The sequence below is a fragment of the Neoarius graeffei genome, chromosome 19, assembly GCF_027579695.1.
Source record: "Neoarius graeffei isolate fNeoGra1 chromosome 19, fNeoGra1.pri, whole genome shotgun sequence".
NCBI lineage: Eukaryota > Metazoa > Chordata > Actinopteri > Siluriformes > Ariidae > Neoarius > Neoarius graeffei.
The window spans coordinates 60,063,945-60,079,661 of NC_083587.1; the positions used below are offsets into that span (position 1 = coordinate 60,063,945).

The 15,717-nt window shown below is 46.1% G+C and overlaps 1 protein-coding gene across 1 annotated transcript in view; it reads left to right on the forward strand.

The window, feature by feature from the left end:
* The window catches only part of eif3ha (eukaryotic translation initiation factor 3, subunit H, a), a 127,983-nt gene that overhangs the window by 9,741 nt on the left and 102,525 nt on the right, over positions 1-15,717 (forward strand). Inside the window, exon 2 of the mRNA XM_060900975.1 lies at positions 10,205-10,361. Coding sequence (XP_060756958.1) covers positions 10,205-10,361 — 157 coding nt within the window. The remainder of the gene's footprint in view (positions 1-10,204; positions 10,362-15,717) is intronic.

Below are 15,717 nucleotides of genomic sequence, written 5' to 3' on the forward strand. Positions count from 1 at the left end.
GCCAGCTGAGAACCAGTTTGCTTTTCCATAGCTTGCGGTGCTAAGCGGAGCCACGTCAGTTACGTCGCTGTATATGTCAGTTACGTTGCTACGTTTGCATAAACCTTGGCGCGAATATCGACGCAAAAACAACACGGAAGAAGCAGCAACAACAACAATAATAATAATAATGGATGACTTCATGGTTGTACAGCTGCTGCTTCTCGTCGCTTAAAAATGGCGATCTTTCGCGGTCGTTATTGTTGTTGGTTTTCACAACTCCCCCCCCCCGACGTAAGCGGTTCTTTCCTCTGGCCCAGCAGAGAGTTGGTGCTAGCCTGGAACCGTTTTTTCTGGCCCCAGAGCCAGTTCTTTGTCAGCGGAAACAGAAAACCCGGTTCCAAACTAAGCACTGGCCCCGAACCAGCCCTGGAACTGCTTTGGTGGAAAAGGGGCAAGAGAGTGTAAAAAAAAAAAACAAAACTGCAGGCTTTCAGGACAATCTGATCCCAGGGATTGTGGTAAGCTGCTTTTGTTGTGCGTCAAAGTCAATTTTATTTGTATAGCGCTTTTAAGAACAGCTGCACCTTTACAGGAAATTAAAGACTTGAAACAGGAGCTAATTTTATCTGTAATTAAATTTATCTATCCCTGATGAGCAAGCCTGTGGCCACAGTGGCAAGGAAAAACTCCCTCAGAGGACATGCCATGGGGGGGAAGCCATGGCCTAATGGTTTGAGACGTAGTTTTGGGGCCAAAAGGTCACTGGTTCAATTCCTTGGACCAGTAGGAATGGCTGAAGTGCCCTTGAGCAAGGCACCAAACCCCCAACTGCCCCCCAGGCTGCTCTGGGTACGTTGTATGTCGCTCTGGATAAGAGCATCTACTAAATGCCATTAATGTAATGGGAACCCATCCTCATCTGGGTGATAACAGGCCCCATGATTGTAAATGGCTCACTTCTATAACTGTGTCCTATATAATATAGTCACAAAGCACAGGTGTGTAACCAGGAAATTCATTATAGTTTTAGCGTTTAGTCGGTTTTGTTGGTTATAAACTGTTCAACTGTTGGAGACTTGAGTGCAAAACTGTTGATGACTACTGCAGTCCAAAAGTTATCATGGTGATTGTCATCCTCGGCCATTAAGTTAAAAGCAGACGCTCTGATCCAGGATGACATACAACATACCCAGAGCAGCCTGGGGAGCAGTTGGGGGTTAGGCACCTTGCTCAAGGGCACTTCCGCCATTCTTACTGGTCCAGGGACTCAAACCAGCAATCTTTTGGCTCCAAAACTACGTCTCAAACCATTAGGCCATGACTTCCCATCATAGCAAAAAACTAAGCATCCAGAGCGTCTTTCAGGTGCGACTTTCGACTGCCCATATGGGACCGTCCTCCACAGGAGCGATGTGATGAGACTCCAGCCAGACATCTAGGTTTGGCCTACTGTCTATCCTGAGAAGAAATGGGGTCCTGTGTTCAGGTCCTCGTTATTAAGTAGATCTTTATTCAGAAGACCTACGTCATACAATATGACTTTCAGTAGGGCTCTGGAAAAGTTAAAAACAGGTATTTTATCATATTATTAAAAATTACACTTAACAGTTAGTCAGACGTTCTAATAAATATGATAAAGAACATGATAATGACAAATTAAAAATGTTGAAAAACAAATAAATATTAAAGCCGCTAGCGGCCTTGACGGGCCCTCGCACGTGTGGTTCCGCAACCCAGGACATTCCGCCACCCAACAAAACGGTCATGTCATATATTCATCAAATGTTCAAAGGTGATGTGCATGTTGCAAATGCCATGACTGCTTGACGGATGAGAGAGACAGACAAAGACTGTAAGTGTGTGTGTTTCTGTGGTGTGAAAATGTACATTTATATATGTACAAAACTATACATGTCTCCTCCTTATCTCTATCTCATGCTGTAATCTTAAGTCATCTTAGCTTTCCTGTGTGTGTGTGTGTGTGTGTGTGTGTACATGCAGAGTTTTCATATGTCTGCAACAAAATGCACAATGATGGCAGGTCACTAATATATAGATTTAGGCACTGCCTAAAAGCGGAGCTCCCATCTGTTTCTGGGTTGTAGAATTTTCTTATATCCTCGCCAGTCTCTTTTGTTTTATTTCTTCACTGGCTAGCACTGGCCACTAGGTGGTGTGTGTGACTGGTAATTACTAACACTGGCCACTAGGTGGTGTGTATGACTGGTAATTACTAACACTGGCCACTAGGCGGTGTGTATGACTGGTAATTACTAACACTGGCCACTAGGCGGTGTGTATGACTGGTAATTACTAACACTGGCCACTAGGCGGTGTGTATGACTGGTAATTACTAACACTGGCCACTAGGCGGTGTGTATGACTGGTAATTACTAACACTGGCCACTAGGCGGTGTGTATGACTGGTAATTACTAACACTGGCCACTAGGCGGTGTGTATGACTGGTAATTACTAACACTGGCCACTAGGCGGTGTGTATGACTGGTAATTACTAACACTGGCCACTAGGCGGTGTGTATGACTGGTAATTACTAACACTGGCCACTAGGCGGTGTGTATGACTGGTAATTACTAACACTGGCCACTAGGCGGTGTGTATGACTGGTAATTACTAACACTGGCCACTAGGCGGTGTGTATGACTGGTGGTACACGTACAGAACAAACCACAAAAATCGACTCGATGGGTTTACCATTTTTTCTTAGGTATGGTGTTCTGCTCGAGCTCTGCTATTGTGTGTGTGTCAGAGGGAGGGAGAGAGAGAAAGTGTGTGTGTGCTCATAGATGTGTGTGCATGTGAGTGCATACTTGTGAGTGTATGTGTGTATGCATAAATATGCATATGACTGTGTGTATGAGTGTGCACAGAATTGTATATCATCAGACTCATGATATCCAATATTTTGTAAAGTGTCAGATCAATCAGTTAAGGCATTGCCAATTTCTGGTGGCGCTATAACAGGCAGGCCCATTGGGCGTCAGGTTATCATAATAATCATAATATCTATTGAAGTTAGAAGTGTCTGACCATACAGTCAATGCACTGTGGCTTTCTGACACGTTTCCCGTTTATGTGGCAAGATATTAAAATCATAAGGCTATTTCAACATATTACAAGATATCAAAAATCCCTTCGCAATTTAATATCAGCGACATTTTGGCATCACGTGTAACAAATTTCACATCAATCTCATGAACTGTCTAGGAGGAGCATGTTAAAATTCATCATGTGTCAAAACACACACATCTCATCTCATTATCTCTAGCCGCTTCATCCTGTTCTACAGGGTCGCAGGCAATCTGGAGCCTATCCCAGCTGACTACAGGCGAAAGGCGGGGTACACCCTGGACAAGTCGCCAGGTCATCACAGGGCTGACACATAGACACAGACAACCATTCACACTCACATTCACACCTACGGTCAATTTAGAGTCACCAGTTAACCTAACCTGCATGTCTTTGGACTGTGGGGGAAACTGGAGCACCCGCAGGAAACCCACGTGGACACGGGGAGAACATGCAAACTCCGCACAGAAAGGCCCTCGCTGGCCACGGGACTTGAACCCGGACCTTCTTGCTGTGAGGCGACAGCACTAACCACTACACCACCGTGCCGCCCCAAAACACACATATTCAAAACCCTATTCTTTCCTTGGCCAGTTGGTGGCGCTGTACCAGACAGGCCCATAACGGCTAAAGAGTATCAGAATCATATTACAAGATATCAAGTTCAACATTCGGCAATATCTTGGCATATTACGTTATAATATTTCAACATATCAAAAATCTCTTCGCAATTCAACTTCAGTAATATCTTGGCATCATGTTTGCCAAGTTTGACATGAATCTGATGAACCGTCTAGGAGGAGTACGTTAAAAATGACCATGTGTAATTTCACTCCAAATGGCCTTATGACATCATTCCAAAGTTCTACCCATTCATTTCAATGGGAAATGGAAAAAGGGGCGCTATGAAGTCCCTGGGCCATGCCCGGGGCCAAAAGTCTGTGGCTGAGTAGTGATGACAATGACTGACTGTGTATCAAATTTCATGAATTTTCGTGCATGGGAAACGCCTCAAATAAGGCCAAACGCGGCAGAATAATAAGAATAAGAATAATCCTTCGAAAACAATAGGGTCTTCGCACCGAACGGTGCTCGGGCCCTAATAATAATCCTTCGAAAAACAATAGGGTCTTCACACCGTTCGGTGCTCGGGCCCTAAAAATAAAAAGAACAAAGCCTAATTCTTAAGTAGTCTCAAGACTAATAGGCCTTTTTGTATTTATTTTTATGAATTAACACTCAGTAGTAAGTTTAAGAACTCGTGTAACTGGTTGGCATTGACACAAACTATTGCCACATTGGCTAATGTTGGGTTTCTTGTGAGTTACTGTAGCATGAGAGACACAGGGTTCCCCCGGGTTCTGAAAAATATTCTCCACTTTTTTCCCTTGAAAAATCAAGTCGAAGAAGTATTCGTCACTTTTTCTCAGTCTGTAAGATTTTATTTTTCTTAGTTCCCGACTTATCAGAGTGGACTTAATACAGGTTTGTACCAACCAAACTGGCACAATTCACATATTTGTACAGATACAGTGAGGTCTCTCCATTCCAGATAAAATTTAGGCTCCACTCAGACTCAAATAAGAGACTTGATTTTGGGCCCCTGAGCACCATCAGGCTAAAATAAACCTCTTTAGTTTGAGCTTACTGAAGAATATTTTAGTCTGGAATTATTCCGGAGAGGTATGAGGGACTCTCTTTAGCCTTTACTTCAACACACAACTTGATTTACAATTAAACAGAGTCGAGAAGAGTCTTGGACCAACCAACAGTGAAGGAATTCGATTTTCCCGTCAATTTATGAACCGAACACAGAATGACACGGCGTTTTTCATCATGTTTTAGTTCGGCACGGGAACTCAACACTCCACACCGCCTGGAACACCGCTCCCTTCAGTCGTTTGCCGGCACTACACTTTCACTTTAGCAGTTTTTTTACTGATCCCTGTATTACTGACACTGTCTGATACGGTCGGGGCTCTGAGGGTGTTTTACTGATCCCTGTATTACTGACACTGTCTGATGTGCTCGGGTACGGTCGGGGCTCTGAGTGTATTTTACCGACCCCTGTATTACTGACGCTGTCCGATGTGCTTGGGGACAGTCGGGGCTCTGAGGGTGTTTTATCGACCCCTGTATTCCTGACACTGTCCGATGTGCTTCGGGACAGTCGGGGCTCTGAGGGTGTTTTATCGACCCCTGTATTACTGACACTGTCCGATGTGCTTGGGGACAGTTGGGGCTCTGAGGGTGTTTTACCGACCCCTGTATTACTGACGCTGTGCTCAGGGACAGTCGGGGCTCTGAGGGTGTTTTACCGACCCCTGTATTACTGACGCTGTCTGATGTACTTTGGGGGCAGTCGTGGCTCTGAGGGTGTTTTACCGACCCCTGTATTACTGACACTGTGCTCGGGGACGGTCGGGGCTCTGAGGGCGTTTTATCGACCCCTGTATTACTGACGCTGTGCTCGGGGACAGTCGGAGCTCCGAGTGTGTTTTACCCACCCCTGTATTACTGACGCTGTGCTCGGGGACAGTTGGGGCTCCGAGTGTGTTTTACCGACCCCTGTATTACTGACGCTGTGCTCAGGGACAGTCGGGGCTCTGAGGGTGTTTTACCGACCCCTATATTACTGACTCTGTCCGATGTACTTGGGGACAGTCGGGGCTCTGAGGGTGTTTTACCCACCCCTGTATTACTGACGCTGTGCTCGGGGACAGTCGGGGCTCCGAGTGTGTTTTACCGACCCCTGTATTACTGATGCTGTGCTCAGGGACAGTCGGGGCTCTGAGGGTGTTTTACCGACCCCTGTATTACTGACGCTGTCTGATGTACTTTGGGGGCAGTCGTGGCTCTGAGGGTGTTTTACCGACCCCTGTATTACTGACGCTGTGCTCAGGGACAGTCGGGGCTCTGAGGGTGTTTTACCGACCCCTGTATTACTGACGCTATGCTCAGGGACAGTCGGGGCTCTGAGTGTATTTTACCGACCCCTGTATTACTGACGCTGTCCGATGTGCTTGGGGACAGTCGGGGCTCTGAGGGTGTTTTATCGACCCCTGTATTACTGACACTGTCCGATGTGCTTGGGGACAGTTGGGGCTCTGAGGGTGTTTTATCGACCCCTGTATTACTGACACTGTCCGATGTGCTTGGGGACAGTTGGGGCTCTGAGGGTGTTTTACCGACCCCTGTATTACTGACGCTGTGCTCAGGGACAGTCGGGGCTCTGAGGGTGTTTTACCGACCCCTGTATTTCTGACGCTGTCTGATGTGCTTGGGGGCAGTCGTGGCTCTGAGGGTGTTTTACCGAACCCTGTATTACTGACACTGTGCTCGGGGACGGTCGGGGCTCTGAGGGCGTTTTATCGACCCCTGTATTACTGACGCTGTGCTCAGGGACAGTCGGGGCTCTGAGGGTGTTTTACCGACCCCTGTATTACTGACTCTGTCCGATGTGCTTGGGGACAGTCGGGGCTCTGAGGGTGTTTTACCGACCCCTGTATTACTGACTCTGTGCTCGGGGACAGTCGGGGCTCCGAGTGTGTTTTACCCACCCCTGTATTACTGACGCTGTGCTCGGGGACAGTCGGGGCTCCGAGTGTGTTTTACCGACCCCTGTATTACTGACGCTGTGCTCAGGGACAGTCGGGGCTCTGAGGGTGTTTTACTGATCCCTGTATTACTGACACTGTCTGATGTGCTCGGGTATGGTCGGGGCTCTGAGTGTATTTTACCGACCCCTGTATTACTGACGCTGTCCGATGTGCTTGGGGACAGTCGGGGCTCTGAGGGTGTTTTATCGACCCCTGTATTACTGACACTGTCCGATGTGCTTGGGGACAGTTGGGGCTCTGAGGGTGTTTTATCGACCCCTGTATTACTGACACTGTCCGATGTGCTTGGGGACAGTTGGGGCTCTGAGGGTGTTTTACCGACCCCTGTATTACTGACGCTGTGCTCAGGGACAGTCGGGGCTCTGAGGGTGTTTTACCGACCCCTGTATTTCTGACGCTGTCTGATGTGCTTGGGGGCAGTCGTGGCTCTGAGGGTGTTTTACCGAACCCTGTATTACTGACACTGTGCTCGGGGACGGTCGGGGCTCTGAGGGTGTTTTATCGACCCCTGTATTACTGACGCTGTGCTCAGGGACAGTCGGGGCTCTGAGGGTGTTTTACCTACCCCTGTATTACTGACTCTGTGCTTGGGGACAGTCGGGGCTCTGAGGGTGTTTTACCGACCCCTGTATTACTGACTCTGTGCTCGGGGACAGTCGGGGCTCCGAGTGTGTTTTACCCACCCCTGTATTACTGACGCTGTGCTCAGGGACAGTCGGGGCTCCGAGTGTGTTTTACCGACCCCTGTATTACTGACGCTGTGCTCAGGGACAGTCGGGGCTCCGAGTGTGTTTTACCGACCCCTGTATTACTGACGCTGTGCTCGGGGACAGTCGGGGCTCCGAGTGTGTTTTACCGACCCCTGTATTACTGACGCTGTGCTCGGGGACAGTCGGGGCTCCGAGTGTGTTTTACCGACCCCTGTATTACTGACGCTGTGCTCGGGGACAGTCGGGGCTCCGAGTGTGTTTTACCGACCCCTGTATTACTGACGCTGTGCTCAGGGACAGTCGGGGCTCTGAGGGTGTTTTACCGACCCCTGTATTACTGACGCTGTGCTCGGGGACAGTCGGGGCTCCGAGTGTGTTTTACCGACCCCTGTATTACTGACGCTGTGCTCGGGGACAGTCGGGGCTCCGAGTGTGTTTTACCGACCCCTGTATTACTGACGCTGTGCTCAGGGACAGTCGGGGCTCTGAGGGTGTTTTACCGACCCCTATATTACTGACTCTGTCCGATGTGCTTGGGGACAGTCGGGGCTCTGAGGGTGTTTTACCCACCCCTGTATTACTGACGCTGTGCTCGGGGACAGTCGGGGCTCCGAGTGTGTTTTACCGACCCCTGTATTACTGACGCTGTGCTCAGGGACAGTCGGGGCTCTGAGGGCGTTTTACCGACCCCTGTATTACTGACTCTGTCCGATGTGCTTGGGGACAGTCGGGGCTCTGAGGGTGTTTTACCGACCCCTGTATTACTGACTCTGTGCTCGGGGACAGTCGGGGCTCCGAGTGTGTTTTACCCACCCCTGTATTACTGACGCTGTGCTCGGGGACAGTCGGGGCTCCGAGTGTGTTTTACCGACCCCTGTATTACTGACTCTGTGCTTGGGGACGGTCGGGGCTCTGAGGGTGTTTTATCGACCCCTGTATTACTGATGCTGTGCTCAGGGACAGTCGGGGCTCTGAGGGTGTTTTACCGACCCCTATATTACTGACTCTGTGCTCGGGGACGGTCGGGGCTCTGAGGGCGTTTTATCGACCTCTGCATTACTGACGCTGTGCTCGGGGACGGTCAGGGCTCCGAGTCTGTTTTACCCCCCCCGTATTACTAACACTGTGCTCAGCGATGGTCGGGGCTCTGAGTGTATTTTACCGACCCCTGTATTACTGACACTGTCCGATGTGCTTGGGGACGGTTGGGGCTCTGAGGGTGTTTTACCGACCCCTGTATTACTGACGCTGTGCTCAGGGACGGTCGGGGCTCCAAGTGTGTTTTACCGACCCCTGTATTACTGATGCTGTGCTCGGGGACGGTCGGGGCTCCGAGTGTGTTTTACCCACCCCTGTATTACTGACGCTGTGCTCAGGGACGGTCGGGGCTCCGAGTGTGTTTTACCAACCCCTGTATTACTGATGCTGTGCTCAGGGACGGTCGGGGCTCCGAGTGCGTTTTACCCACCCCTGTATTACTGACGCTGTGCTCGGGGACGGTCGGGGCTCTGAGGGTGTTTTACCGACCCCTGTATTACTGACGCTGTGCTCAGGGACGGTCGGGGCTCCGAGTGTGTTTTACTCACCCCTGTATTACTGATGTTGTGCTCAGGGACGGTCGGGGCTCTGAGTCTGTTTTACCCACCCCTGTATTACTGACGCTGTGCTCGGGGACGGTCGGGGCTCTGAGGGTGTTTTACCGACCCCTGTATTACTGACGCTGTGCTCAGGGACGGTCGGGGCTCCGAGTGTGTTTTACCCACCCCTGTCTTACTGACGTTGTGCTCAGGGACGGTCGGGGCTCCGAGTCTGTTTTACCCACCCCTGTATTACTGACACTGTCCGATGTGCTTGGGGACGGTCGGGGCTCTGAGCATGCCTCACTCATGCCTGTTTCAGCCCTTAAATCATCTTCAGTGCTTGAAGTCCCACCCCAAAAAACTTTCTCAGCTTTAGACTGCACCATTGTTCGGTTCACGCAGAGATAATTACACCACCACACCCGGCCGATTAAAATGCACTGTGATTTGGTCAAAAGCTTGGCGCCCATTTAGTCATTGTGTAGTCGATTTTTATTGGTCACAAGCACGTGCTCGTTGTTTACACTCTGGCTTCCTGCCGTTTCTTCACTGGGGTTGGATTTTGGCAAACGGAGGGGTTTGTGGAGAGATTTCTATAAAGGATGACTAAAGATGACAAATGCATTCATCACTGTGACGACTGCTAGTAATTTTCTCTCCATCACTGATGGATTACGTTCATCAGTAATGAGCGTGACGAGCGCCAGCGGGAACCCTGGACAGATGTTGGGTGGATTGATGTTCTGGTTGTTTCAGGTAGGTACCACAACAGACCAAGTTAGACTTGAGGAAAACCCTGAAAATATCGTCTATTAAGACAAAAGAAAGTACAACAACATAAACACATGTTGATCTCTGTCAGGTTAAAGGAAACGTGAACTGGACCTTGCGGCATTTGATTGGTTATTAAAAGGTCTGAGAACTTGAAGATGATGAGAGCTGGAGGCCCCAGTGCCAATTTTCAGAAGGCAGCTACCCCACAGAGAGGGTAATGACATGCTCTGCCTCCATTAGCCTCATGCCCCCCTCTGCTTGGTTCCTACATTTTGATCTGTCGTTCCCTTAAATGCAGATACGATTATAAATCTAGTTTCATGTTCAGGACTTTGCTAAATGTGAATTGTATGGTCAATACGCAGTATGTCCTGTACTCATAATACTTGTACATAAATATACGGACCTTTTCAGTGTCCTCAGAGTGTCTTTGGTGTGTATCTCTGCAGGTGGTACTAAAGATCATCAAGCATTACCAGGAAGAGGGCCAGGGCAGCGAGGTGGTACAAGGTGTTCTGCTGGGACTGGTGGTTGATGACCACCTGGAGATCACCAACTGTTTCCCATTTCCCCAGCACACGGAGGACGATGCAGACTTCGACGAAGGTAACCTTCGTAACTGGGACATTAGAACAGTTGCTGATATCAAAATGAAGTGTACTCTAACAGCGTGTGGTTGAACCGCTCGCCAAATGCGAGTTGTGAAATCTAATGGCGAGTAAAGATCGGCCCAGACTCACCTTTCTTGCCGAGTGTGGTCAAAATGATGGGTTCCGAACTAGTATTCATGTAAAATCCAAGAAATATTCAACAAAAACTTTCCTCGTGCACGTCGGGGGCCGCCATTGCAAAACGAAACCGGGACTCAGCAAGTGTCAACTTCGGGCATGTTCGGCTGGGGCCGCTTATGAGGCGAGATCATTTTTATCAGACCAAATGACATAAATCTATACTCGCACTTGCCAGATATCCTTTTTTGGGGCCCCAGCTATTACGTGGGAGGTATTTACATGTAGGTTATTTAGGTATACAAGTCGCGATTTAAGCATGAGTTTAGCGTGGTAGACCCCCATTATTTACTTATTTGTTTTTGTTTGTTTGTTTCTTTCTTTCTGTTTGTTTCTTTCTTTCTTTCTTTCTTTCTTTCTTTCTTTCTTTCTGTTTCTTTCTTTGTTTCTTTCTTTGTTTCTTTGTCTTTCTTTGTTTCTTCCATCCATCCATCCATCCATCCATCCATCCATCCATCCATCATCCCATCTGGGACCTGGAGATTTTCAGCATCCAAAATCGGTGTGTCAGTCCTGTCAAAGCAAAAGGGTAAATCAATACAGGAAATTAAATCGCAAAATTGTGAATGGAAATATATTCTCATCGGATGAAAAAGTCCAGATGTGTAAAACAAGTATGGGAGACGATACCTGAGCAGTTTATATTAGGGATGGCGAAAACTTAAAAAAAAAAAAAAATCTTGACCGACCACCGAGCCTCATTAGCTGGTTAAAGTCGGTTAACCTATGAGTTTAAAATTCTAGAATTGGAATTAGGGCTGTGCGATATGGGGGAAAAAATGAATATCCTGATACATTTTCTCCATTTCACGATATACGATATATATCTCGATATATTTAAATCTCCTCTAAAGGACCCCATGAAATCTAGCTTTTACTCTACTGTTTTCACTACAATCCCTGCAGATTAAATAACATTCTTGGTTAACTTTACAGGTGGTTTTCAACAACACATTTTAAATTGTCATGTTAGTGATTAATCACAATTGAATTGAAATAAGACTATTTTTATTCAACAAAGATGTGGCACAAACTGCAAAAACCATCTTGAAAATTGCAACAAAGGGGCAAAACAATCCAGAGCTGCTCAGAGCTCAAACCAATAAAGTGCAGCTCAACACTGAGACATTTAGCCTCAATAAGAAAAGTGCTCATTCATTAAATTATTTTAAAAAATGGATCTCCAAGCTATTAACCTGACTACTGAGAACCACTGGAACATTCACAATAGAGAGAGAGATTGAGGGAGAGAAGAGAGAGATCTGCAAAACATCATTTTTCTCTTTGCACACTTTTGAACTGAATGTTTTCTGGCTCTGCCTCTCAGATGTGTATAATTCGGGCTGCTGCCTTTCGTGATGACAGGGTTTTTTTTGCACACTTTACAAACTGGCATTTGCTGTTCCACATCTTCCTCGCGATATCCAAAAAAATGCCAGATGACTGACCTCTTACTAGTTCTTTTAGGAACCAATTCATCCGCTTCCATTTTTAATTTGTCGCTGAAATTGACAGAGCTTACACGGTAGCCTACGCAAAATCAGCGATTGCACGAACTGAGTCAGCGCTGGAAACCGGAATCAGGAAATCTTCAGTGTTGCCAGATACTGCTGACGTTTTCCAGCCCAAAATATGTTCAAAACACTTAAAACCGCCCAATCTGGCAACACAACCGAAACTAGAAAATCTTCCCGGAAGTTCCTTTCAGCACCGAGATGTCGCCCGGGATTGGTTGGCGAGTGCGTGACGTTATTGTTTTCTTTACCCTTAGGCAGCCTCTCGCGTTACTGCCTGAGGGACAGGGAGAAAACCACCGGGAAATTTTTTAAACAAACACGAAACGAACGCAAGTCGGAAGATGACCATAAAATACTCGATAGTTACGATATAATAATTTTATGTATCGCACACAGAATTTTCGGCGATATATCAAGTATATTCGATATATCGCACAGCCATAACTGGAATTATTAGAATCTATTCTAAATCTAACCGCGAGCATCTGCACATTCAGTCCCAGTCGCTGCCCTCCACTCACATTACCTTTTCTACAGCGCGAAACATTTAGTCAAACGCGGCCCTGATGTCGAGGGGTTTGTATCGGAGCGGAGGACAAATGGCTCCAGCTGAGAGACAGTTTCAGTTGGCCATGATGGCGTTGAAAATAAAGTCAAGTGCTAGAAGTAGTACATAACATTCAGTGATGGGAATAACGACCGTTTGACGTTGATTCGGTCAACCATCGGTCAAACGGTCATCGGTTAACATCCCTAGACTACGTTCAGACTGCACCCTGAAACGACCCATATCCGATTTTTTTATTTTTATTTTTTGCCCATATGCGACCTGTATCCGATTTGTTATTGACAATCTGAACGACACAGATCCGATTTTTTTCACATGCGACCCAGGCCGCTTGGATATGTGGTCCTAATTCCGATTCATATCCGTTATTTTCACATGCGACTGCAGTCTGACCGGACAGGTCGCATTCATGCGACCTACACGTCATCAACAAGAGACAAACATCACTATTCTGCGTTGGCCAATCCCGCCTCTTTGGTGGAAAACAACAACATTTGTACAGTTTTCAGAATTTAAATAGACTTTTATAGAATTGATCAAGCTAATGGTGGATTTGGTAGGGACCTGGATGTTAAATCATCCTGTATTACAAGATTACAAGATTGTTCTGGAAATTTCCAGTAATTTGACACCTTCGGTCTCATTAGTCTGCTGCCCACATTCATCAGATTATTGCGTGAGTTCCGCTGCCGCCACAAAAACCACATCGCCAGGTCTCGCCTCATCTCCATGCTTTACTTGCAAACTTGAAGAGTGCGCTTTTTTTTTTTTGTTTACGTATTACGTAGATGTGCTTATTACGTGTCAATTTGCGCATGCGGGACACTTTTGGGTCGTTTTCCGTTCATATTGGAGATCGCGTACAAGTCTCATATAATTGGTAATGTGAACGGCCTAACAAAAATAATCGGATTTTACAACAAATCGGATATGGGTCGTTTCAGGTTGCAGTCTGAACGTAGTGCTAGTTTATATCAGATAACTTGAGTAATTAAAAAAAAAAGATTAAGAATGAACACTGTGCTATCAACTGGCATTAAAATATACAGAATCCAAGCATCAGGGAGCTTTTTAAATGGACTCGTTGGCGGATCCAGAAATTTTCGAGGTTGGGGCCCGGCGCTGCCGTGCACGTATCATAGCCCTGTAAAGTCCGATTACTGGGCCCAATCTCAGGTGTCCCAACAGGATAAATACTGTTATATGCATGTGAACTATAACCGGTATCTCCAATTATGTGTGTATATTTGATCAGGGCTGTATTTGGGGGGTTTATCTACAAAAATGTCCAAAAAACCCCACCGGGGAGCTATTCGTTTGTTCTAATACTCATTTAATACATAAAGGAGTTAAATGATATGGAACTGAAGAAAACTTTATGAACAATTGTCAATGACATACACATTCAACCTCCACCCTAAATAAATAAAATAAAGTAATGTACGGGCCTGATACATGAGGCGAGTGTTCAGCAGGTTTGGCGAGATGCTCAGAAACAGGTGGCCAGCCCGCCGCTCTAAGGAGAATAACGGTTTAATACGCGTGCAGCATCTCGACTGGGACCCGAGATGTTTTCTTTTCAACCTTGAGTTGTGGTGATGCTCTGAGACTCTGCACTTAAAGTGCATATCACGGGTAAATTCAGGAGCGAGATCAATGTAATTCTCCTATTTTATATTAAACTTCAGTCAAATATCTGTAACTTTCGGCATTCTCTGCAATTTTTTTTACCTTGCACAATACCAGAAAATTCAGTTGAACTCAAGCTATTTGAGGCGAATTGTTCCGCCTCTGAAAAAACTTGGCATTTGGATTTCCCGGGAAACATTGATTTTCGTGATGTTGCGTGCGGGACGCCTCGCTCGGAATCCTACGTCAGCGCTGGTTTGTTTATGAGAAAACGACCTGGTGGTTTTCTGCAAATTTCTTCAACATCGCGTAATTATTAAAATGGTTAACAGATGTATCGTAGGAGGGTGTAGCAACACCAATCTTGATGGGATTAGTACTCATCGTTTCCCAAAAGACCGGACAATGAGAGAGAAATGGGAGCGCTTGGTCTACACAGGCTGTGCACTGAAACCGTGCAAACCTCGCGCAGCCTGCTGGCGCTTCCGCAGGTGACGTCACGAATCTGGCTCAGACTCCCTTGGGATTTTTCCAGACCCGTTTTGTTATTTTATTTTTTTCTGCTGTAGACAGATGGCCTTGTGCAAAATTACCCTTCTGGATGAGTGTGTAAAGGGATGTACTTTCATATAAAAAACCCCGAATTGGTCCAGAATATGTACCTTAAGGTTCAGCACAATTATTTCACTGTAGTTTGTAAGTCGGTTAAAAGTAACAACTGCGTCGGGTCATCACTGACCTACAGCGAAGAGCCAACGATGTGCTTTTCTTTCCTTCCTTCTTCCTTCCTTCCTTCCTTCCTTCCTTTCTTTCCTTCCTTTGTCTTTTTATCTTTCTCTCTTTCTTTCTTTCCTTCCTTTGTCTTTTATCTTCTCTCCACTTCCTTCCCTTCCTTTGTCTTTTTGTCTTTCTCCCCACTTCCTTCGTTTCTTTCTCCCACTTCCTTTCATTTTCTTCTTTCTTTCTTTCTTTCTTTCTTCTTTCTTTCTTTCTTTCTTCTTTCTTTCTTCTTTCTTTCTTTCTTTCTTTCTTTCTTTCTTTCTTTCTTTCTTTCTTCTTTCTTTCTTTCTTTCTTTCTTTCTTTCTTTCTTTCTTCTTTCTTTCTTTCTTTCTTTCTTTCTTTCTTTCTTTCTTTCTTTCTTTCTTTCTTCTTTCTTTCTTTCTTTCTTTCTTTCTTTCTTTCTTTCTTTCTTTCTTCTTTCTTTCTTTCTTTCTTTCTTTCTTTCTTTCTTTCTTTCTTTCTTTCTTTCTTTCTTTCTTTCTTTCTTTCTTTCTTTCTTTCTTTCTTCACACTATCATAATGAAGCTTGGATTTTGATTTGCTCTTATTAATGATCCCAGTGCCAGCAATAATTGCCTTTTTTATAACCTTTATTTACTCGGCAACTTGTTCCATTTTCAGCAACAACACAAAACAAGATTTTCCAACATGTTAGTGTCCACCAAATATGAACCAACAC